This window comes from Pongo pygmaeus, chromosome 5 (assembly GCF_028885625.2).
Source record: "Pongo pygmaeus isolate AG05252 chromosome 5, NHGRI_mPonPyg2-v2.0_pri, whole genome shotgun sequence".
In the NCBI taxonomy this organism is placed as follows: domain Eukaryota; kingdom Metazoa; phylum Chordata; class Mammalia; order Primates; family Hominidae; genus Pongo; species Pongo pygmaeus.
This window is the reverse complement of record NC_072378.2, coordinates 10712220-10736090: the sequence shown is the minus strand read 5'-3', so window position 1 is coordinate 10736090 and position 23871 is coordinate 10712220. Positions and strand designations below refer to the sequence as shown.

General features: G+C 42.0%; 1 protein-coding gene across 17 annotated transcripts in view; it reads left to right on the top strand.

Annotated features, from left to right (window-relative positions):
• MAK (male germ cell associated kinase) overlaps positions 1-23871 on the top strand; it is a 74317-nt gene that overhangs the window by 42697 nt on the left and 7749 nt on the right. For 6 of the 17 annotated variants that reach the window (XM_054490097.2, XM_054490090.2, XM_054490098.2 and 3 more), the window contains exons 9-12: positions 325-636; positions 4823-4995; positions 11220-11368; positions 20373-20504. In XM_054490097.2, the coding sequence (XP_054346072.1) occupies positions 325-636; positions 4823-4995; positions 11220-11368; positions 20373-20504 (766 nt within the window). Of the gene's footprint in view, positions 1-324; positions 637-4822; positions 4996-11219; positions 11369-12669; positions 13447-20372; positions 20505-22683; positions 22759-23871 lie in introns of those variants that run through there. The other 11 variants (XM_054490085.2, XM_054490087.2, XM_054490086.2 and 8 more) reach the window with 3 other exon arrangements.

Here is a 23871-nt window from a genome sequence, read left to right as displayed (position 1 = left end):
GGGTTTCACCATGTTGGTCGGGCTGGTCTTGAACTCCTGACCGCAAGTGATCCTCCCGCCTCGTCCTCCCAAAGTGCTAGGATTACAGGCGTGAGCCACCATGCCCAGCCACTTTTAATTTTTTAATGCAATTTATTTCTCAAATCATTTTTTTCTGGTTATCTTTTAAAAGAGGTACTGTATAGGGAATGATGGCTGCTTTCTAAATCTTTGAAGCTCATGTGGGCTAATGATAAATGCCTTGCACAGGGCCAATCATAGTTTATGTGCAGTACATTTAGGTGGAACCGTTTTCCATTTGTTGTTTTTTCTGTGTTTTTATAGGCATTGAAACACCCATATTTTCAAGTTGGTCAGGTATTAGGCCCTTCCTCAAATCCTCTGGAATCAAAACAGTCTTTAAATAAGCAGCTGCAACCATTAGAATCAAAGCCATCTTTAGTTGAGGTAGAGCCTAAGCCTCTGCCGGATATAATTGATCAGGCTATTGGAGAACCCCAGCCAAAAACTAGCCAGCAGCCACTGCAGCCCATTCAGCCGCCACAGAACCTGAGCGTCCAGCAACCTTCAAAGCAACAGAGTCAGGAGAAACCGCCACAAACGCTATTCCCGAGCATCATCAAAAACATGCCAACTGTGAGTAGCCAATCATGACGCTTGCAATGAAATAGTTTGACTCATGCAATTAAGATTTTGTTTCGAGGCATTTCTAATAATGTTGGAAAAGATATAAAAGATTTTTCTTTGTTAAAGACCCTGAGTCCTCTGGTTGGAGCTTGACATGAGATCACTTAAAATTCTAATATGGTTTATAAAAAGAAAAACTTTCAGGATAAAAGTAACCAAGTTTACATGCTACAGTCTTCAGTCTATCTTTTTTCTTTTTCTTTTTCTTTTTCTTTTTTTTTTTTTGAGACGGAGATTCGCTCTTGTTGCCTAGGCTGGAGTGCAGTGGCACGACCTTAGCTCACTGCAATCTCTGACTCCTGGATTCAAGCAATTCTCCTGCCTCAGCCTCCCAAGTAGCTGGGATTACAGACGCCCACCACCACGCCCGGATAATTGTTTGTATTTTTAGTAGAGATGGGGTTTGACCATGTTGTCCAGGCTGGTCTTGAATTCCTGACTGCAAGTGATCCACCCGCCTTGGCCTCCCAAAGTTCTGGGATTACAGGCGTGAGCCACTGCGCCTGGGCTTTTCTTTTTTTTTTTTTTTTTTCTTGAGATGGAGTTTCACTCTATTTGCCCAGGCTGGAGTGCAATGGCGCGATCTCGGCTCACTGCAACCTCCACCTCCCAGGTTCAAGCAGTTCTCTTGCCTCAGCTTCCTGAGTGGCTGGGATTATAGGCACCCACCACCACACCCAGCTAATTTTTGTATTTTTAGTGGAGACCATGTTGGCCAGGCTGGTCTCGAACTCCTGACCTCAGGTGATCCACCCATCTCGGCCTCCCAAAGTGCTGGGATTATAGGCGTGAGCCACCAAGCCCAGCCTAAAGTTCTTTCAATGCAGAAGAATTCAAAGAAAGAATTTAAAAGAATCGGGTACTCCAGAGTACTGATCCTAAATCTTAAGAATTTTTAACTACTTTCATTTTACAGTGTTCTTAAATGCTAAGGAACATGGAGAGAATGGGTTTTTATTTATTATTATTATTATTATTATTATTATTATTTTGAGACAGAGTTTTGCTCTTGTTGCCCAGGCTGGAGTGCAATGGCGCGATCTCGGCTCACCACAACCTCCACCTCCCGGGTTCAAGCAATTCTCCTGCCTCAGCCTCCTGAGTAGCTGGGATTACAGGCATGTGCCACCACGCCCGGCTAATTTTGTATTTTTAGTAGAGATGGGGTTTCTCCATGTTGGTCAGGCTGGTCTCGAACTCCTGACCTCAGGTGATCCACCCTCCTTGACCTCCCAAAGTGCTCGGATTACAGGCCTGAGCCACCGCACCTGGCCAGAATAGGTTTTTAAAGTGTCAGTCATAGTATAAAACTTTTTCTTCCATCTTTTGTTCAGCTTCGGGAGCTCTTCAGTTGCTGTAGTATTTTAGCTGTCCCACTGGGTATACACTCCCAAATGTGTTTGCATTATGGCATTTTAGGATGGAAATCAGTCTTATACAGTACTGTATCTATTTCCTTATCCAGTCCCCAACTGCCCCACCAACCTAGATAAGCAAGGCCTCCTCGTCCCCCAATAGCACTAATCACATTCTAACATAGGGTTAATTACTTATTTCTTACATTTATTGTTTATTTGTCTCTTCCTTTGGAATGCAGCAAGCTTAGTGAGGTCAGGAATGTTTGTCTATCAGTACAGCCTCAGCACCCCGACCAGTGCCTGCCACATGGTAGATTCTCAGTAAATATTTGTTCAGTGAATGAAGGAATGAATAATTGCCCACACGACTTGTAAACCACCTCTGGGGTCCTGGGGAGTCCACTTTTATCTTTGGAACAGTTCTGAATATTAGAAAGTTCTTCCTTAATACCAGGTAAAATCTGGTTTTCTAGCTTTTAATGAAGGCTAACCACTTTTCTAGAAAGGCAGCCTTTTAGATATTTGAAAATAGCCCTTATATTATCTGCCCTTTTCTCTAGAGAAACATCTCCAATTACCTTAAGGGCTCTGCATATAACACCATTCACCAATGACGGATAACTCTCAGTTCCTATTGTGAATGTGTCTTTAAGTCCCCTCTCATCCTCCTTCCCACTTAGAATGAGACTGCCAGAGCTGGAGGCAGACAGCAGGCAGGGAATATAGAGCAGGGCGAATCACCTCCAACCATATGTGCACTCGTGCCACCAATGATGACAGTCCTCCCCATGACCCCTTGGAAGACGCATCAATTGTTGATTCTTACTGTGAGGGAGGGAAAGGAAGTTAATATTTATTGAGTAGCTACTAAGTGCCATGCATATGCTAGGGACCCTGTGTGCATTCTCTAAGTTAAAGAGAATAACCTAGCCCCCAGCCCCACCACATGCACACACACACACACATTTTTATATAGGTAAGTTCCAGAGCTGGGACTAAGTATTGTGTCAACTAAAATTTCTAAGTATACCCATTTTTTCATAAATGCTTCTCCTAAATTGCATATTCTGTACCTCTGACTTGTGTATTTCATCTCTAGGATTCAAAAAGTTGCAAGACCTTTTACATCTCTAATTTCTAATTATTTTTGAATCTGTATTTTTTCTTCTCAGTTTACCCATTCTGCCCAGCTTGTTGCCAGCCATGTATTTGTTTAGTTGTTTGATTTGCTCCTGAATCTTCATGATGAATAGAACGACCGTGAGATCTTGGGCAGGCCACTAGAACCTTCCTCTAGATTGACATTGATCTGTTTGTCAGTACTCTTGGTCAAGTTCTTCAACTATGTGCTGATCTCCTTTGCTGCCTTCACCCACTGGGCTGAAGTCCACACACACTACATTGAATGAATTCATCATTTGCCTTTTATGAAAAAGTGTGGTCTATATGAGCTATCACTGTTTTTCCTTAGTGCTCACAAACATCTCCTTTAATAATTGATTTTAGAATCTCTGCCCTCATCCTCTACCAAACTTACTGATGTGGAGTTTGCAAAAATAAATCTACTTTATTAAAAGTATTATATTTGCCCCTTTCCAGTCTTCTCAGCCATACTGGATTCTTGGATATCACTGACATTGTTCAGCAGTGTTCAGCATCAGTACCCTAAAATACAATTCAACAGAAGGGAGACTCAAACTCAGCTAAGGGTAACCTTTTATTAACCCTACTCATCTGGAGCTTAACATTTTTTTATTCTCTTTATTCTGGAGATTGTTGTGCCTGGCAGAGAAAATAATAGTGTAGAAGCTGGCAAATACTGCTTTTTGTTATCATCCATCACTATCACTGTGACACCATCAGCTTCAAGCAATAGCATGTCCATTCTCTAAGCATCTCCCTGCACCCAACATAGCTGTATTTTCTGAAAATTTTCCATGCTCTATTCCCTAGTTTTGAGTTGCCTTTTGGATTTTCCTGTTTATGTGCCCCCAAACCACTTTCTGTAAATTTGTATAAAACCAATTCATTGTGTGCTCCAAGCCAGGACTTCTTTCCCGTTCCTTATTTCTGTTAATGATGCCTCCATTCTGTGACAGTCAGACTCATCCTTCCCTCTCTGTTTCCGTTAGGATTACATTCAGGGACTTATGACAAAAACTCAACCACTGTGGCTTAAACAATAGGAGTGGTTGTTCTCAGATAACAAGAGATCTGGTGGGCAGCTGGAGCTCATGAAGCTTGCAGAGGAGGCAGGCTGCTGCTGGCTTCCCACCCCACCACCCTGAGCAGGTGGCTTTCATTCCTGTGGCCACAGGATGACTGGTGTTCCTTTGGATGTCGTGTCTGCATTCAAGGAGGGGGAAGAGTAAAAGATGCTGGCACATGCCAGCCTTAGTGTCCTTCTCATTAAGGCTGTCCCCACTTAAGGAGGACACTAAGGCTTTGAGAAGTTAAGTCACTTGCTCAAAGAGACATAGTCAAGTCTCAGGTTTCCAGATCCTTCCTGTCAATGAAGAGTCAACTCAGATCCTAAATATTCAAGTCCTCCCACCAACCTAGTTCACAGAGGTCTCACCTCTGAACACCTATCATATTTTTGGCATGTACCGCCCATTTTTGTTCATGCTTTTAAATGTGTATATATGTTATGCCCTTAAGTGTATGGAACGCTCCTTGAGAATGGGGACTGTTAGTGTCTTACGTGGATAGTAGCTTGTGCATGAAAGGCATTCAGTACATGATTAAAGATTATGACGACTGATTTTCCACCACAGAAGCCAAATGGCACACTGAGTCATAAAAGTGGTAGGAGGCGTTGGGGTCAGACTATCTTCAAGTCTGGAGATAGCTGGGAAGAGTTGGAGGACTATGATTTCGGAGCCTCCCATTCCAAGAAGCCAAGCATGGGTGTTTTTAAAGAAAAAAGGAAAAAAGATTCTCCATTTCGGTAAGATTTCAAATTCCTCAGAAAAATATTTTTGCCATGCATTAACTTTATTTTACTCATTAAATATAAATGCATGTAGACCCTAAAAGAAGAAAAGTTTGCTTAATAGGCCAGGCGCAGTGGCTCAGGCCTGTAATCCCAGCACTTTGGGAGGCCGAGGCGGGTTGATCACTTGAGGCCAGGAGTTTGAAACTAGCCTGGCCGACAGGTTAAACCCCGTCTCTACTAAAAATACAAAAATGAGCTGGGTGTGGTGGTGCGCACCTGTAATCCCAGCTACTCGGGAAGCCGAAACATGAGAATTTCTTGAACCTGGGAGGTGAATGTTGCAGTGAGCCAAGATTGTGCCATTGCAATCCAGCCTGGGTAACAAAGTGAGACTCTGTCTTGAAAAAAAAAAAAAAGAAAAAAATTTGCTTAATATTGGTGCCTTCCACAAAACACAAATCTTTCCACATACTTCTGAAAAGGTAAGACTCTTCTCACAGTAACAGTTCTCAGTATTAACAGATGAGTGGGGTGTGCGTGTGTGTGTGTGTGTAGGGAGTGTGTCAGTCCGTTTTTGCATTGCTATAAAGAATGTGTTGGCCTATAGTTCTGCAGGTTGTACAGGAAGCATAGTGCCAGCATGTGCTTCTGGTGAGGGCTTCTGGAAACTTAGAATCATGGCGGAAGGTGGCAGAGGATCCAGCCTGTCACGTGGCAGGAGAGGGAGCAAGACAGAGAGGGAGGAGGTCCCAGACTCTTTTAAACGATCAAGTCTTGCGTGAACTCAGAGTGAGAATTCACTCATTACTGCAAGGATAGTACCAAGCCATTCGTGAGGGATCTGCTCCCATGATCCAAACACCTCCCGCCAGGCCCCACCTCAAAATTGGGGATTACATTTCAACATGAGATTTAGAGAGGACAGATGTCCAAAACGTATCAGAGGGGATCTTGTTCCATTTTTACGATGCTCTTGTGAATGGCAATCATTATTCCCATTTGAAATTGGCATGCCTCATTGCAGGAAGTAGAGCACCACTTGCCAAGTTAACGGCTTCTTCTGATGGTGTTAAGATTTCACTATCTGCCTCCTCGCTATTCTAAACTTTTTTTCAATCGTTTTCTGAGCCTTTTCTGGAAGTTTAATATCTCTAGCAGTTCCTTTTCTTTTTATAAGTGAGGTCATCCTTAGTGCATTATTCAACTTTGAAGTTAGGATGGGTTAAGTTTTGGTGAATATTTTGGAAAGATGCTTTCTTTTCTTTTCCACTTTGAAACAGAAGAATAGAAAGAACAAGTGTGTTATGAGTCGGGAAAACTTATCCAGTAGCTATTTGGCGTGGTATAGTATGGAAGTCTTCACTTTGGAGCATGAGGAATCTCTAAGGAGTACATATGCTTGGATAATTCTTTTTTTTTTCTTTTTTGCTTGGATGACTCTTATGCAATCTGTTTCCAGGTCTTCACATTCCATAGGTACTCTTTCCTAAAAATACATGAACTTGAGGAAAAGCCCACTCAAGTCCTCTTCCACTTTAGGCAAGAAAGTCACACCTCTCAGTTATTTCAACTCTTACACGGCATAGGGTTACTAAATAAAGGGACAAATCAGAAAACTGGCTTTCTGTTGGTTCTTGTCTTATACAAATCGGGTACAGTAGTCTCCCTAATCTGCAGTTTCGCTTTCCATGGTTTCATTTACCTGCAGTACAGTGCAATAAGATATTTTGGGCTGGGTGCAGTGGCTCAACGCCTGTAATCCAAGCACTCTGGGAGACTGAGGCAGGTGGATCACCTGAGTTCAGGAGATTGAGACCAGCCTGGCCAACATGGTGAAACCTCGTCTTTACTAAATAAATATACAAAAATTAGCTGGGTGTGGTGGCGGGCGCCTGTAATCCCAGCTACTCAGGAGGCTGAGGCAGGAGAATCGCTTGAACCCAGGAGGCAGAGGTTGTGGTGAGCTGAGATCGCGCCACTGCACTCCAGCCTGGGTGAGAGTGAGACTCCATCTCAAAAAAAAAAAAAAAAAAAGATATATTTTTGAGAGCTCATTCACGTAACTTTTATTACAATATATTGTTGTAATTGTTCTATTTTAGTATTAGTTATTAATATTAATCTCTTGCTGTGCCCAACTTATAAATTAAACTTCTTCATAGGTATGTATGCACATACATATAGGAAAAGATGGGCTGTATAGGGTTTGGTACTATCTGTGGTTTCAGGCATCCTCTGGGGGTCTTAGAACATATCCCCCACACGTAATGGGAGCTACTGTATTTTAGCCCATGTTGGAAAGCATGGTGATTTGGAAACACTGAAGCACCAGGCGTTAGTGATGTGTATTCTTTCAAATATACTAAAATGCTCTGTTTCCTCTTTGAAACAGAAGAATAGGAAGAACAGTTGTGTTATGAGTCAGGAAAACTTATCCAGTAGCTCTTTGGCATGGTATAGTATGGAAGTCTTCACTTTGGGGCACGAGGAATCTCTAAGGAGTGCATATGCTTGGATAATTCTTTTTTTTTTTTTTTCTTTTTTGCTTGGATAACTCTTAGGCAACCCATTTCCAGGTCTTCACATTCCACAGGTACTCTTCCCTAATCCGTGTGTTTAATCCATGTGTTTTCAAAACACATGGATTAAAATTTTACTTATTTTTTTGAGGATCAGAGTGTATTATGGATAAGGTAGTAAAAACTTATTTTATCAAGCCATACCATGAAATACTCCAATTGTAGTCAATCCTCACAATATTTCATCTTATAAAATACTGTTTCTATCTGCTGTTAACAAGAAATAAGGAATAAATTTATGATGAAAAATTATAGATGTCTATTTAAAGATGTGCAGGGAGTTACATAGTTTAAAAAACAATTATTTGGGTCTAGGAACAGAAGAGTTTGAAGACCACTGATGTAGTATATAGAAGACTTGAAACATTTTTTTTCTTTTTGAGACGGAATGTCGCTTCATTGCCCAGGCTGGAGTGCAGTGATGTGATCTCGGCTCACGGCAACCTCTGCCTCCAGGGTTCAAGCAATTCTCCTGCCTCAGCCTCCTTAGTAGCTCAGGTTGTTATAGGTGTGTGCCACCATGACTGGCTAATTTTTTGTATTTTTAATAGAGACAGTGTTTCACCATGTTGGCCAGGCTGGTCTCGAACTCCTGACCTCAGGTGATCCACCTGCCTCGGCCTCTCAAAGTGTTGGGATTACAGGCATGAGCCACCGCGCCTGGCGACTTGAAAACATTTTTTAAAACCCATGTCATTCTGATTTCAGCTAAATTTTATTCATAATTATTTATAATTATTCATAATTTATTCATAAATTTTAGTCATATATTTTTGAGGATGGTAGAGGTTTGAATCAAAACCTATAGTTAAGATCAAGGTTGTGGCTGTTCATGGTGGCTTACGTTTATAAACCTAGCACTTTAGGAGGCCAAGGTGGGTGGGTTGCCTGAGCTTAGGAGTTTGAGACCAGCCTGGGCAATATGGCAAAACTCCATCTCTACAAAAAAATACAAAAATTAGCCAGATGTGGTAGCCCACACCTGTAGTTCGAGCTACTCAGGAGGCTGAGGTGAGAGGATTGCTTGAGCTTGGATGGCCAAGCCACTGCACCCCAGCCTGGGCAACAGAGCGAGACACTGTCTCAAAAAATCAAAAAAAGATCAAGGTTGTGGTCTATATACCTGTTTCTAGGAAGGGAACAATTAGTAAATTTCTTCAACATTAATTATCCCTTTTCTCTTGAAATTCTTTAGAAAAACTGTATGACAGTGAATTTTTCATGTGGGTGTTTCTTCTACATTTTTTTTTTTTTTTTTGAGACGGAGTCTCGCTCTGTTGCCCAGGCTGGAGTGCAATGGCGCGATCTCGGCTTACTGTAAGCTCTGCCTCCTGGGTTCACACCATTCTCCTGCCTCAGCCTCCCGAGTAGCTGGGACTGCAGGCGCCCACCACCACACTCAGCTAATTTTTTGTATTTTTTTTAGTAGAGACAGGGTTTCACCGTGTTAGCCAGGATGATCTCGATCTCCCAACCTCGTGATCCACCTGCCTTGGCCTCCCAAAGTGCTGGGATTACAGGCATGAGCCACCACGCCCAGCCATTTCTTCTACATTTTTATTTTTTGGTATCTTTCAATGGTCCTGTACAATTCTAGGCATATGGTTATTATTATGATCATCATTATTATTAATATGCTACCATCTGTTAAGCTCCTGCCTAAACTTTATAATTTTCATACTTCAGTAAAAATATCTGCAGACTAGGATGCTGAGACTCGGTTAGGCTGGGTTTCTTGCCCAAGATCAGGTGAGGATTAATTCAAATCTAGGTCTTTCTCTCTTCTACCCCACACTGCTTCTTTAGCAATAGGAGCTGAATTGGTGAATTTGTGAATTAGTGGATTGGTGAATAGGAGGTGAATTGGTGAATTGAACAGACCCTGCCATCCTCTGCTTGGTCTCTCAGGCAGCCAGGGCCTCCCCATAAAGAATACAGGTACCAAATACTAACATGTATATCTTTTATTTAAATGTTGTCTTATTTTTTTAATTATTATTATTATTGAGATGGAGCTTTGCTCTTGTCGCCCAGGCTGAGTGCAATGGTGCAATCTTGGCTCACTGCAACCTCTGCCTCCCGGGTTCAAGCGATCCTCCTGTCTCAGCCTCCCAAGTAGCTGGGATTACAGATGGCCACCACCATGCCCAGCTAATTTTTGTATTTTTAATAGAGACATGGTTTCACCATGTTGGCCAGGCTGGTCTCAAACTCCTGACCTCAGGTGATCCACCCGCCTTGGCCTCTCAAAGTGCTAGAATTACAGGTGTGAGCCACTGCACCCGGCCTGGTTGTCCTCTTAAAAGTGAACAAAAAGCAAGATATTTATATTTACATTTATACTTGTATTTATATTCAGTAGATGTTTACTAAATACCTAGTTGGAATTAAGCCTCTCCTCAACTCATCAAATATATAGCAATGGAAATAAGACCTCCAGAGGACTATAACACATGACAAGTGTGTGTATTTAGTGCCACTAGTGACAGCTGCAAGGAGCTCTGGGAGTTCTGTCTATGGGCAGAGATCCCTCTGATGAGGAGAGAAAAGTCTTTTTAGAGTGAGTAGTTTTGGGAATGGGTAGAATTTCAGTTAGTGATATAACAGCAGTGGGCTCAGGGGAAGGGAAAGTTGCCAGAAATGGCGGGACTATTCCCATTGAAGCAGATGCACCTGTGCCTAGAACTGCCCCCAAGCAGGTGGCCAGCAGTTCAAAGGGCCACCCAAGTGAGTGTCCATTTCCAAGGGAGCCGACTCGGTGAGTAGGGTTTGGTAGCATGAATTTCTAGGTGGAAACCATGGATGCTTGGAGTTAACAAGTGATGGAAATTGGGCAGTATATTCAGGCCCCAGCAAAGAAGGAGCCCAGTTGGAGGGTGGTGGGGAGAAGGTTGGTCGTGGAGGGCTCATTACAGCACACAGAGGGATGGGCAGCAAAACAAAGCAATGGCTGCCTCACACACTGCTGCCTGGTCAAACAGGCCTCAGGGATAGGCCTCGGGAATGAGACAGAACTAAGCCTCGAAGCAGAAAGTCCTCAGTCCCTACACAGAAACAGGACTGTGGGAGTTAGGGACCAACGGGCAGAGAGTCAGTCTTAATACTAACACCACCAAACAGCTAGCTAGGTGCTTAGCCACTGCACAAGTCTGTTCTGGCTACTGAGACACAGGCATGTCTCCACACATACCTATTTTCTGTGCCTGACACTAGGGTGACCGGAAATTGTATATGGGAGTTTTTCTAGCACTTCTTTCCCCACTTCAGTTTTTTAGGCCATCCAAACCATGCCCCAAACAACCTCATTGATTGTAAATTATTTTAGTCAACAGGTGAAGATGGCTGTTCTTTCCCTCTCAACACACCAGTTTCCCACGTTATGAATCCAGCTGCAGCAGTTGCAGGACAGATAGAAACATGTTACACACAAGTAAATTGCTGCTCAGTTATAAAGCTTCCTGTCACATACTGTCTGGTATCAGAAATGAGTCTGTGCACAACCCAATATCTACGCGGGTGGAGGGGAAGTTGTCATTTAGCCAAAAGACTGATGGAAACCATTTAAGTGAGGTCAGATTGGCTTAGGAGGATGTGCAGAGGGTGGGTGAGATCTTCTCGTTGTTCGTGCTGTAATGCTACCTTGCATTGGCTTTCAAGGCTTCCAGAGCCAGTACCCTCAGGCTCCAACCACTCGACAGGGGAAAACAAGAGCTTACCTGCTGTTATTTCCCTAAAATCTGATTCCGAATTGTCAACTGCTCCAACCTCTAAACAGTACTACTTGAAACAATCAAGATATCTTCCAGGTAAGTAGAGCAAAGAAAATGTTTGCTGCTAACTAGAGTATAGATAGGTCAGGTTCAAGTGTCTTGGAATCTCCGAAGAAAGGGCAGCAGTGAAGTAAAAAATCTAATCACAGAGCTCTTTGGTAGCTCAGTCTGTCGCCAAGGACTTTTCTGGACCTCCTGTTTCTACCACTAGCAGAATTCTGCTCAAGAAATGCTTAGGAGCAAAAATCAAGATGATGAATATGCTTCCAGAAAACACCAACCCCCACCCCACACCAAAGCTATGCATTCAGTAAATCCTGAATTTTATTAAACCAATTCTGTGTCCCCATTACAACTTTTTATAAAATGTAGATTTTCAAATACTCTTTCCTAAATGATCTGGTGTACATTTTTTTGTTTTTGTTTTTGTTTTGTTTTGTTTTTGAGACAGACTCTCGCTCTGTCGCCCAGGCTGGAGTGCAGTGGCGTGATCTCAGCTCACTGCAACCTCCACCTCCCAGGTTTAAGCAATTCTCCTTGCCTCAGCCTCCCGAGTAGCTGGGACTACAGGTGCCAGCCACCACGGCTGGCTAATTTTTGCATTTTTAGTAGAGATGGTGTTTCACCATGTTAGCCAGGATGGTCTCGATCTCCTGACCTTGTGATCCACCCGCCTTGGCCTCCCAAAGTGCTGAGATTACAGGCGTGAGCCACTGTGCCCAGCCAATCTGGTGTACACTTTTAAAAGATTCTGCCTGCTCGGAAGAGCATGCTGGGAACTCAAGAGAGGCAAGGACACTGGTTAAGAGGCCACTGCTTATGTCCAGATGGGATGGGGTAATGTAAATGGCTGGTTCCAGAGTGGAAGTGGCAGAGGTACAAGTGGGCAAAATCTAGACATGTTTTGGTAGTGGAACCAATAGGACTTGTGGGTAGATTGGTGGAAAGAATTAGTGGCAGCATCTGAGGTTTTGACTTGGGAACTGGGTGAACGGTGGTGACTTTAGGTGAGAAAGGAAAGATTAGAAGAGGAGAAGATTGTGGAGGTAGAGAATGGAGAGCTGAGTGCGGGAAGCCTGTTATACATCTGAACTGATCCATCTAATGGGCGCTTGGGTGTATGAATCTGGAGCTTGGGAGAAAGATCTGGACAGACAGTGGGGAGTTTATCATGTGCCTGCAAATAGCATTTTCTCCTCTAAATCCAAATAAAAAGGAAATGTTTCCATTCAATTTAATCTAAAAGATAATCCATTTTTAAATCATCGTGTATCTACGCAGATACATCTTTAATCCAGTGAGGGAGAAGATGATCTTTTTCTTTTGTGTTTTTGTAGGTATGGTCATTTATAACTTTCTAAACACGAGTGGGCCACTGTGTTTATCTGAGGAAGATTTGCTTTCACATCTAAGCCTCCTGAAGCAAGACACAGTCTCCATTTCCCAGAAGCTTGTTTGGGAAGATGGGGCACGGTAAACAAGAGAAAAGGTTGAGACTGGATTGCCAGCAAAAGATGGATCTGTAACACACTTCCCTGTGTACCTTTTAGGCAAACATAGAAATTTCAGCTCTAAGAATCCAGCTGGGGCTGGGCACAGTGGCTCACACCTGTAATCCCAGCACTTTGGGAGGCCGAGGCAGGCGGATCACCTGAGTTCAGGAGTTTGAGACCAGCCTGACCAACATGGTGAAACCCCGTCTCTACTAAAAATACAAAAATTAGCCGGACGTGGTGGTGGGCACCTGTAATCCCAGCTACTCGGGAGGCTGAGGCAGGAGAATTGCTTGAACCTGGGAGGCAGAGGTTGCAGTGAGCCGAGATGGCGCCGCTGCACTCCAGCATGGGCGACAGAGCAAGACTGTGTCCAAAAAAAAAAAAAAAAAAAAAAAAGAATCCAGTTGGGACCCTCTCTTGCTGTTAGTAATTGGGGAAAAGAAAAAAAATGAAACCAAGTAGAGGGTTTAGAAATGAATGGGATAGAAAACAGAAGGTATAGTGGGTGTATAGGTTTAGCCACAGGTGTTGAATAAGTTGATATAAACTTACAGGGGGTGAATTGAGGCTTTAGGACTGCAGTCCTGTGCTGATTTGTAAGGAGGAAGACAAGTATTTGAGAGGTTGAAGAAACTGGCATGAAGCCATCAAGAACAGAGCAAAAACTTTATTACCCTGGGTATTTGGAGATCTAAATAGGTTAAATAGTTTTGTTGTGTGTGTGTGTGTGTGTGTGTGAGACAGAGTTTCGCTCTTGTTGCCCAGGCTGGAGTGTAGTGGCGCGATCTTGGCTCACTGCAACCTCATCCTCCTGGGTTGAAGCGATTCTCCTGCCTCAGCCTCCCAAGTAGCTAGAATTACAGGCGCTCACCACCACATCCGGCTAATTTTTATATTTTTTAGTAGAGACAGGGTTTCACCATATTGGCCAGGCTGGTCTTGAACTCCTGACCTCAGGTGATCCACCCACCTTGCTCCCAAAGTGGTGGGATTACAGGCGTGAACCACAACACCCAGCCCTATAATATTTTTTGTCGTTGTTGATGTAAGCACGTTTTTAGGCTCTATGGCACCAGAGTGAGACATGGGAAGTGGGCCTGAAAAAACCTGGGTCTTGTTTGTGTATGTCTGGATAGAGAAACAGATGAAAAAATGTATACGTATCTTATTGGTAGCATATGCCAAATGAATTTACAAGTATCTTATTAAAATAGTTAATGAGGCCAGGCACAGTGGCTCATGCCTGTAATCCCAGCACTTTGGGAGGCTGGGGCAGGCAGATCACTTGAAGTCAGGAGTTCGAGACCAGCCTGTCCAACATGGCAAAACCCCCTCTCTACTAAAAATACAGTAATTAGCTGGGCGTGGTGTCAGGTGCCTGTAATCCCAGCTACTCAGGAGGGTGAGGCAGGAGAATCACTTGAACCCAGGAGGCAGAGGTTGCAGTGAGCCAAGATTGTGACATTGCACTCCAGCCTGGGTGACAGAGTGAGACTCTCTCTCAAAAAAAAAAAAAAAAAAAAAAAAATCTACTTTTGACCTTAAAGTCTGTATTCTTTCTTCCTCATGAGGTCAAATTTTCCTGACTATAGTTTCACCTACAGTTTGAAAACTGTTCTATTTGTGACATTATGCTTTGATTCTTGAAAGTGAGAGAAAATAAGTTATTCTAACATTTTTGTATAGGAAGTTGTCGTATCATGACACAGAATGAGAAATCTGCCCATATTTCTTGACAATCAGACTGTAAACATGGCAGGCCTCATTTCGGCTGCTTCATCTTAGATGGCTATGAAGAGGAGCTTAGAAATGGAATGAAGCATTTCAGCAGTGCTCTGAGCAGGTTTGCGTGTAGAGGAGCAGGATCCCTTACAGAGGAGGAACTGGTAACACAGGAGGTGAAGGGGGATGAGTGAGGGACTGAAGACCTTAGGAAGGTGGGAGAGGAGTTGGGATCAAGACCAGGGTTGGGGCACACTTTTGAAAGCAGCAGAAATCCTTGTTATTGTAATCTTTAGATACCTGTGTGTAAATTTTGGTGTTGAAATCGTGAGAGAGAGAGAGAAAAAATAAAGAAATTCTGAGAGAGTTTTAATCTGACTGCAAAAGCAAGGATGGAAGAAAGTTTCCAAAACATAGGTTCATGAAAGATAGTTTTCACTGTGTGTTTTTTTTTTAAATTGGTACATTTTGCCGGGTGCTGTCGCCTATAATCCTGGCACTTTGGGAGGCCAAGACGGGTGGATCACGAGATCAAGAGATTGAGACCATCCTGGCCAACATGGTGAAATTCCGTCTCTACTAAAAATACAAAAATTAGCTGGGCGTAGTGGTGCATGCCTGCAATCCCAGCTACTCAGGAGGCTGAGGCAGGAGAATTGCTTGAACCCTGGAGGCGGAGGTTGCAGTGAGCTGAGATCGCCCCACTGCACTCCAGCCTGGCAACAGAACAAGACTCTGTCTCAAAAAAAAAACAAAAAAAAAACCCAGTACATTTCACTGTCTGAAATATTGCAAATCAGTATCTTCTGACTTACAGAAGTGAGTGGTAGGAAAGACTACTGCAAACTTTTGTCAAAGGATACTTATCCTTTGAGCCAAAGCACCCTGTTTTCATAGTTCTGCTTCCTAATGTGGTTTTCAAAAATTTATTTCAGGGTATCTGAGACCTGTTTGATCATTTCCTTTTTAACTAGAAATCTAACAAAGTCTGCAAATTACTTGGGATCAGAAGTATGGCTATAATTGAGATTTAAAAAGTAAACTCAATTACAAAGAATTGTTTGGAATGTAAACTTGAGCCTTACTGTCACCTATTGGCATTTATGGTTTTGAAGATGACCCCTCTGGAGCTGGATGAAATTTAAAACTAGAATCAGGCTCAGTTCAGTCACCTGGACAGACATTTATTGAGCACCTATTGTGAACCAGCAACTATGCAGAGGATAGAAACCTGAATAAGAAGCAATCTTTGGCCGGGTGCGGTGGCTCATGCCTGTAATCCCAGCACTTTGGGAGGCCAAAGCCGGTGGATCACCTGAGGTCAGGAATTCGAGACCAGTCTGGCCAACATAATGAAACCCATCTCTACTAAAAATACAAAAAAATTAGCCAGGCATGGTGGCAGGTGCCAGTAATCCCAGCTACACAGGAGGCTGAGGCAGGAGAATCACTTGAATCCAGAAGGCAGAGGTTGCAGTGAGCCAAGATCGTGCCATTGCACTCCAGCCTGGGCAACAAGAGCGAAACTCTGTCTCAAAAAATAAAAAAATTTAAAGAGGCAATCCGTGACATTTATTTATGATCCATAGTTATTTTTGTAATTCAGTATCTTCAGGAATAAAAAATACTAATATCTTTTGGGGCCCCCTCTTTACCCTAAAGCCAAGTATAAAAGGTCTTATTAAGCATCAACTTTTAGGATTATGGGAGCTCTAGAAATGTACTGTATAATTGCAGGGCAGCATGACATTATACTACAAGGATTGGCAAATCTGTGACACTGGCCTTCAGGGAAAGAGACGCAAGAGTCATAGTTACTGACCTGCTACTACTAACCAGCTGTGTACTTGGAGCAAGATTCTGTTTTCTGTAACTTACAATGGGACTGCACCATCTGTCAGCTCACTCTGTAAGCCTTAGGTACTTTAATTATCACAAGATAGTTGCAAATACAGTATGCAATGGAAATGCTAATCTCTCAGCAGTGCCCTCTGGTCTCACCACCTGCTCCTAGAGCCAGGACTCTGGGCATGAATCGATGCCACCACTGCTGGCCAGAAGAACAGCTCACTCCATAGCACTTCTTTTTTTTTTTTTTTTTTTTTTTTTTTTGAGATGAAGTGTTGCTCTGTTGCCCAGGCTGGAGTGCAGTGGTACCATCTCGGCTCACTGCAACCTCCACCTCCTGGGTTCAGGTGATTCTCCTGCCTCAGACTCCCAAGTAGCTGGGACTACAGGCACACGCCACCATGCCTAGCTAATTTTTGTATTTTTAGTAGAGATGGGTTTTCACCATGTTGGCCAGGCTGATCACAAGCTCCTGACCTCAAGTGATCTGCCCCCCTCAGCCTCCCAAAGTGCTGGGATTATAGGCATGAGCCACCGCATCTGGCCTCCATAGCACTTATGAAACTGATCTGTGGATCCTTCTCTCTTCACATTCATTATTCACCATCTTTCCTTCCACCCTGTTTATTCAAAATCCTGTGTCATTTCTACATTAGCCTCTGCTACAGCTTTTTCACTCTTAACTTGGCACACAAAATCCTATGTGGCCTGCTCCTCCTCCCTCTCCACACTCATTTTATACCACACCGTGTTCTTCTTGCTGCACCCTTACTGGCCATCTCTGAGTTCTTTCCCATCTCAGGTCCTCTGCCCAAACTGTTGCCTCTTCAAGGATCGCACCTCCCCACCCCTTAAAACACATTTATGCCTAGTGTTCCATTATTGGAACGCTAAGCATGTGGCAGTTATATCCTACTGCTCAAGGTCATCGCCAAGGTCTGATTGCAAAATTTCAAAAAATTGCAACCTCAGGCATAAATGGGGGTTAATCATGATTCACATTTTCAGCTTGAAATTGCTTATTTGAAAGAAAGACTGGCTGAGTTGCTTCTGTTATTTGCCCCCTCCACCCCAGATTCTTCTAAATGTTATGCACACTGCTTATTATGTATTTACTTAGTTATAACTAAAACTGTCTCCCTTCTCGTTAGATTCTAAGAGCCAAAGAGTAGAAACTGGTCTATTTTGTTTAGCACTTTTTCTCCGATGCCACGCGCTGCCTGGCACTGGTAGGTGCTCAGTAAATATTTGCTAACTTTTTTATGTCCTTTAGGCAAGTGATTATCATCATATAATGATATCTATCATTATAATATCAAATTATATTAATTTATGCTTCTTCCTAACAGCGTTTGGTGTGTAGGAGGTACCCAGTGAAAACTTATAAACAAATAAATAACAAAATTCTAGGATATATCTATTTCCAACAAAATTGGAATCTTTATCTTAAATAGACCTTGAGGCCAGGCGTGGTGGCCCACACCTGTAATCCCAGCACTTTGGGAGGCTGAGGTGGGCAGATCACCTGAGGTCGGGAGTTCGAGACCAGCCTGACCAACATGGAGAAACCCCATCTCTACTAAAAATACAAAATTAGCCGGGCGTGATGGCACATGCCTGTAATCCCAGCTACTCAGGAGGCTGAGGCAAGAGAATTACTTGAACCTGGGAGGCGGAGGTTTTGTTGAGCTGAGATCGTGCCATTAAACTCCAGCCTGGGCAACAATAGCAAAACTCTGTCTCAAAAAAAAAAAAAAAAGACCTTGAATTAAACTAGTTATCTTCAATAAGTTACTTACCTTTTACTTTAAAATACTTACTTTAAAAAAAAAAAAAAGCGTATTTAGGAACATCACCAAGGCCAACTGGATTAACAACATCATTTAAATATTCAGAACTTATTCTTTGTTGAACCATAGTTATGAGAACTGTGTTCACACAGATTTTTAATGTTTTACCTCTACCTTGCACTTCCTTTTTGGGTAAAGTTTTTTTTTGTTTTGTTTTGTTTTTTTGTGACAGAGCCTTGCTCAGTAGACCAGGCTGGATGCAGTGGCACAATCTCAGCTCATTGCAACTTCCACCTCTTGGGTTCAAGTGATTCTCGTGCCTCAGCCTCCCAAGTAGCTGGAATTATAGGCAGGAACCACCACACCCAGCTAATTTTTTTTGTATTCTTTTAGTGGAGATGGGGTCTCGCCATGTTGGCCAGGCTGGTCTCGAACTCCTGACCTCGGGTGATCCACCTCCCTCAGCCTCCCAAAGTGCTGAGATTACAGGCATGAGCCACCATGCCTGGCCTAAAGATGTTTTTAATACGAGTAACTGTCACCAAGTGCATCTTTATGGTCAGGTAGTTGCCTTTTTTTTTTTTTTTTTTTTTTTTTTTTTTTTTTTTTTTTGAGACGGAGTCTCACTCTGTTGTCTAGGCTAGAGTGCAGTGGTGCGATCTCAGCTCACCACAACCTCTGCCTCCCGGGTTCAAGTGATTCTCCTGCCTCATGCCCGGCTAATTTTTGTGTTTTTAGTAGAGATGGGGTTTCACTATGTTGGCCAAGCTGGTCTCAAACTCCTGACCTCATGATCCACCCGCCTTGGCCTCCCAAAGTGCTGGGATTACAGGCATGAGCCACCGCGCCCGGCTGGTAGTTGCCTATTATAGTTCGATTTGTAGGTGTTTTATTAGGGAAGTTGTATCCTATAAAGAAAGGGAAATTACTTGCCTAATGAAGTGTTTCCTTAGAGAACTGATAATGGGTAACTTTTGAGGCTCAGTATTTCTGGTTTCAAAATAAGGGATACTATTATATATGTCATAAATATGAAACCTTTCTAAGGAATTCAGCTTGTGAAAAGCAAAAGCTCAACTGCCTGGAGACAGTTCTGACTTCCTAAATCAGTGGAGTCCTCAGTGATGATTTCTACACTCGATAAAGAAAATTCTCCGTGAATGACCTAAAGGCATAGACTGCGCAAGTTCACTCTAATTTAATTATCAGTGAAAAGAAAACAAGCTCAAGAAGTTTTCAAGTCTCTTAAGAACAGGTTGAAACAACTCCCTGTGACCACTAGTATCACGGCCCAAGGCTGAATGGACATTTCACAGATTTCAGAAAATCATAAGTAATTTAAACTGTCCTTTCTCCAAGTACATTTCAAATGCCTTCTTTCTGGTGCATAGGGGATAAACTGTTTCCATTTTACTGTATCTCATATACAAATAAGTGTTTCAGGTGGAGCTTCATACCTCTGAACTTCAAAGGTTTTCCTGAGTTCTTAGCCATGTGTCTGTTTTCCCTGCTACACCAAGGGTTGGGCCAAGAATATACGCTCAAAACAAGTGACATGAAAATGTCATGTTGGGTCAGGTGTGGTGGCTCACACCTGTAATCTCAGCACTTTGGGAGGCCAAGGTGAACGGATCACTTGAGGCCAGGAGTTTGAGACCAGCCTGGCCAACATGGTGAAATCCCCTCTCTACTAAAAATACAAAAATTAGCCAAGCATGGTGGTGGGTGCCTGTAATCCCAGCTACTCGGGAGGCTGAGACACAAGAATCACTTGAACCTGGGAGGTGGAGGCTGCAGTGAGCTGAGATCACACCACGGCACTCCAACCTGGACGACAGAGAGAAACCCTGTCTCAAAAAAATAAAAAAAGTGTTGTTGAAGAAAAAATTTTGTGCCACCTCAATTTTTACAAGACCCTTAGCAAGAACATCAAATGTTATTATTATATTATAGAAAATATCTTCTGCCTATAAAGTACACTGTCAGCATTCCTGGTGGTTGTGCTAAGGGCTTGGGATCATGTTAGGGTTCATCAGAAAGCAAGTATCTGCTACATTTTCACCTAGATTTATTTCCATTCTCCTGTCCAAGGTATCTCTAGTCTTTGTTTGAATGTATTACATAAGTTTCCTTTAAGTTTATGATCTGCTCTAACCTTTGAAGTGGCTGCTTTGTTCTTCTCAGGTGTGAATCCCAAGAACGTGTCCTTGATAGCCAGTGGAAAGGAAATAAACCCCTACACTTGGAGCAACCAGTTATTCCCCAAGTCACTGGGACCCGTCGGGGCAGAACTTGCTTTCAAAAGGAGCAATGCAGGTAACGCAAGAATACAAAATGTACATGTACGGGGTTTTCCTTTATAGAGGTCTACTTTTAAATATATTGCAGTGCTCTTCCAACCAAGATACATGTGCACTTGGGAGATACACAGAGGTTTTCCACCACACTCTGCCTATGGGTAGCCCTGCTCTGCTGGAGCAGTCATGGAGTTGTAACACTGCCTCTTCAATAAAACTGTTTGTAGCTGGATGAGCATGGTGGTTCACGCCTGTAATCCCAGCATTTTGGGAGGCGGAGAGGGGCAGGTCCCTTGAGTCTAGGAGTTCGAGATCAACCTGGCCAACATGGCGGAACTGTGCCTCTATATTAAAAAGTACAATAATAAAAAAAAGGTTTTCCCACTAATTCTTGAGTACAGCTAGTTTTAAGGGAATTCTCAGCCTCCATCGGCGTCTTTCCTGAAATGGGTCTGCCCTAGCAAGGAGTTTCTATTCTGAAAAGAAGACTTCTCACTGGCTACCGTGGTGTGTTTTCTTTTTCCCCAAAATGTAAAAATATCTGGGGTGCCAATGAAATGGAAATTCTGATATGTTGATGTCACTGTTGAGAAAGTAACATCTTTTTTAAAGTCAGGGAGTCTTAACAGTTCTCAGCATTTAGAAAATTGAAGGAGGACCTACTTGAATTGTTAGCTGACAGGTAATTTAAAAAGTTTTTTTAATTTTTTTTATGAGATCAGTATATGAATTTTGGTCTATAATTTTGAAGAGTGTTTGAAGAATACAGTGGCAAAGCTATCACAAAACACCTTTTGTTCCCAACTATCTATTTGTATTAGCAAGATTTCTTAGTGCTTCTGTCTCCAAAAAGGAAGAAAAAAGAAAAGAGAGAGAAAATAGCCCTGATGCTGTGATTCCAGCAATAAATATTCATTTGTTGATACATGAACTACTTGAAAATAGCCCCACCTTTCTCATTAAGAGATGTGTTTGCAAAAAACTTAATTTTCGTGTTTAGTAATCAAAATATATAATATTCAACTTTTTTGATTAATTATATACAATGAATCATTGTAATCATAACTGACTTTGTACAGTATGTCAATATCCTTATGGTTACAAGAAATTTTTAAAAAGTTTTAATTTACACATATTTTAGAGTGACCAATTCTAGACTTTTAAGCCTAAGATTACATTTGGATAAAATTTGGAAGCTGAGATATAAATAAAAATATCATTTTAAGGGAAAAAAGAATTAATGTGAAATGTCCAAGTGTCAAAAAGGAACTTGTTCATGTATTTTTATGTCAGTATTGGAGAGCATAAAACACTAATAGTTTTGGCCGGGCGCAGTGGCCCACTCCTGTAATCCCAGCACTTTGGGAGGCCAAGGTGGGCGAATCATGAGGTGTGGAGTTCGAGACCAGCCTGACCAACATGGTGAAACCCCGTCTCTACTAAAAATACAAAAAAAAAAAAAAAATCCAGGCATGGTGGCATGCGCCTATAAGCCCAGCTGCTCAGGAGACTGAGGCAGGAGAATCGCTTGAACCCAGGAAGTGGAGGTTGCAGTGAGCCAAGATCACGCCACTGCACTCCAGCCTGAGCGACAGAGGGAGATTCTGTCTCAAAAAAAAAAAAAAAAATTTCACTAATAGTTTTATTTTTTAAATGCCTATAGTTACAATATGTCAGAAATAACATCCTTTGCAACTGTTAAACTTATGATTAAAAATTTTAAATATCAACTTAAAAGTGTGTGAAGAGGTAATGTAGGTGATATTGGATAAAAAAACTGACAATTACCATTATAAGTGAGTAGTTTAGTGAGATATTCTGATGTGACATCAATATATTTGGACTTTTTACAAGTTTTCCAGATTCTTTAAAAACTCAGTTTATCCATTGAATGTCGCTGTGGTGTCATACACTGCAGCACTGTAATTTACTTATTTTTTTCTTCAGATAATTAAAATTAATATTCACTGAACCAACCAGTTACACAAATTCAATTAAATGACAGTAGAACAACTTTGAGTCTCAAGGGAATATACAGTTGGCATCAAATAAATGTTGTGACAACACATGGGGACATTTTTGAATTTTTAAGGGCTCTTTCTGGGTCTTTTCATTAATCATCTAATCCATTTTTTCTCTGCTTTTCCTATAACATTCTCCTTACTATTATTCTTTCTTTCCATCTGTCTTCTCTTTAGAAGAAAGCATAATTAAACCAATCGAAAAACTATCATGCAGTGAAACTTTTCCTGAAAAATTAGAGGACCCACAAGGTAATTTCTGGGTGTCAGATGAATGCAATTTGTTCTTTGAATCTCTTGTCTAATTTTCTTCTCAACATTTGCCCCTAATCCTGACATAAAAGGCCAAGATGATCTGCTATTAGAAGTCAGATCAGGACTAGGATAAAGAAAAGCATTCTGTCTCATCAAGAATATCTTCCTTCAGTAATTGAGATTTTAAGATGAATATGCTCTCAAAAAGTTCTATGCTGGTCTTCTTAAATTAATTATGGGAATTTATAGAGGAAATCAAGCAAATAATTCTAATGAAAAGAATCAAAAGAGTATTTTCTAATTTTGTGATCTATATTCCTGGAATTTTTTTTTCAAAGTTCTGAAACTCATTTCTTAAGCATGAACAACCACTTTTTTAAAAAGATTAGGCCAGGAGCCTTGGCTCACACCTGTAAACCCAGCACTTCAGGAGGCCGAGCTGGGCAGATCATGAGATCAAGAGATCGAGACCATCCTGGCCAAGATCATGAAACCCCTGTCTCTACTAAAAACACAAAAATTAGCCAGGTGTGGTGGCGGGCGCCTGTAATCCCAGCTACTCAGGAGGCTGAGGCAGAAGAATCGCTTGAACCCAGGAGGAGGAGGTTGCAGTGAGCCAAGATTGTGCCACTGCACTCCAGCCTGGCGACAGAGTGAGACTCCATCTCAAATAAATAAATAAATAAAAATTTAAAAAAAAAAAGTTAACTGGGTTAATAGAGATGGTGGATTTCCTAGGGGTTCAGTGTCACTGGTTTCAACAGTGTTAACAACTGGCTCCAATCTGAAAATTCACAGCATACAAGGTACTTCAAATAATAAGCCAAAATAATTTAAGAAGAGTTAATTTTCTGTTCATGTTTTTTCCCTAACAACTTCTTTCTCCAATAAGAAGCATCATAAAAGTATTCAATGCATGAATCCTAGAGTCTGACATATCCCCATTTTGTCACTCACCAGCTTTTGTGGTTTGGGACAAGTTGTTTAAGCCAGCTTTCCCATCCATAAAACGGACGAAATTTCCTTAGGTATTACATAATCCTACCTGGAATTTTGTCACATGCTAAGCATTTAATAAGTGTTTGCTCTGCTGATGAAGATGAGAGCAAG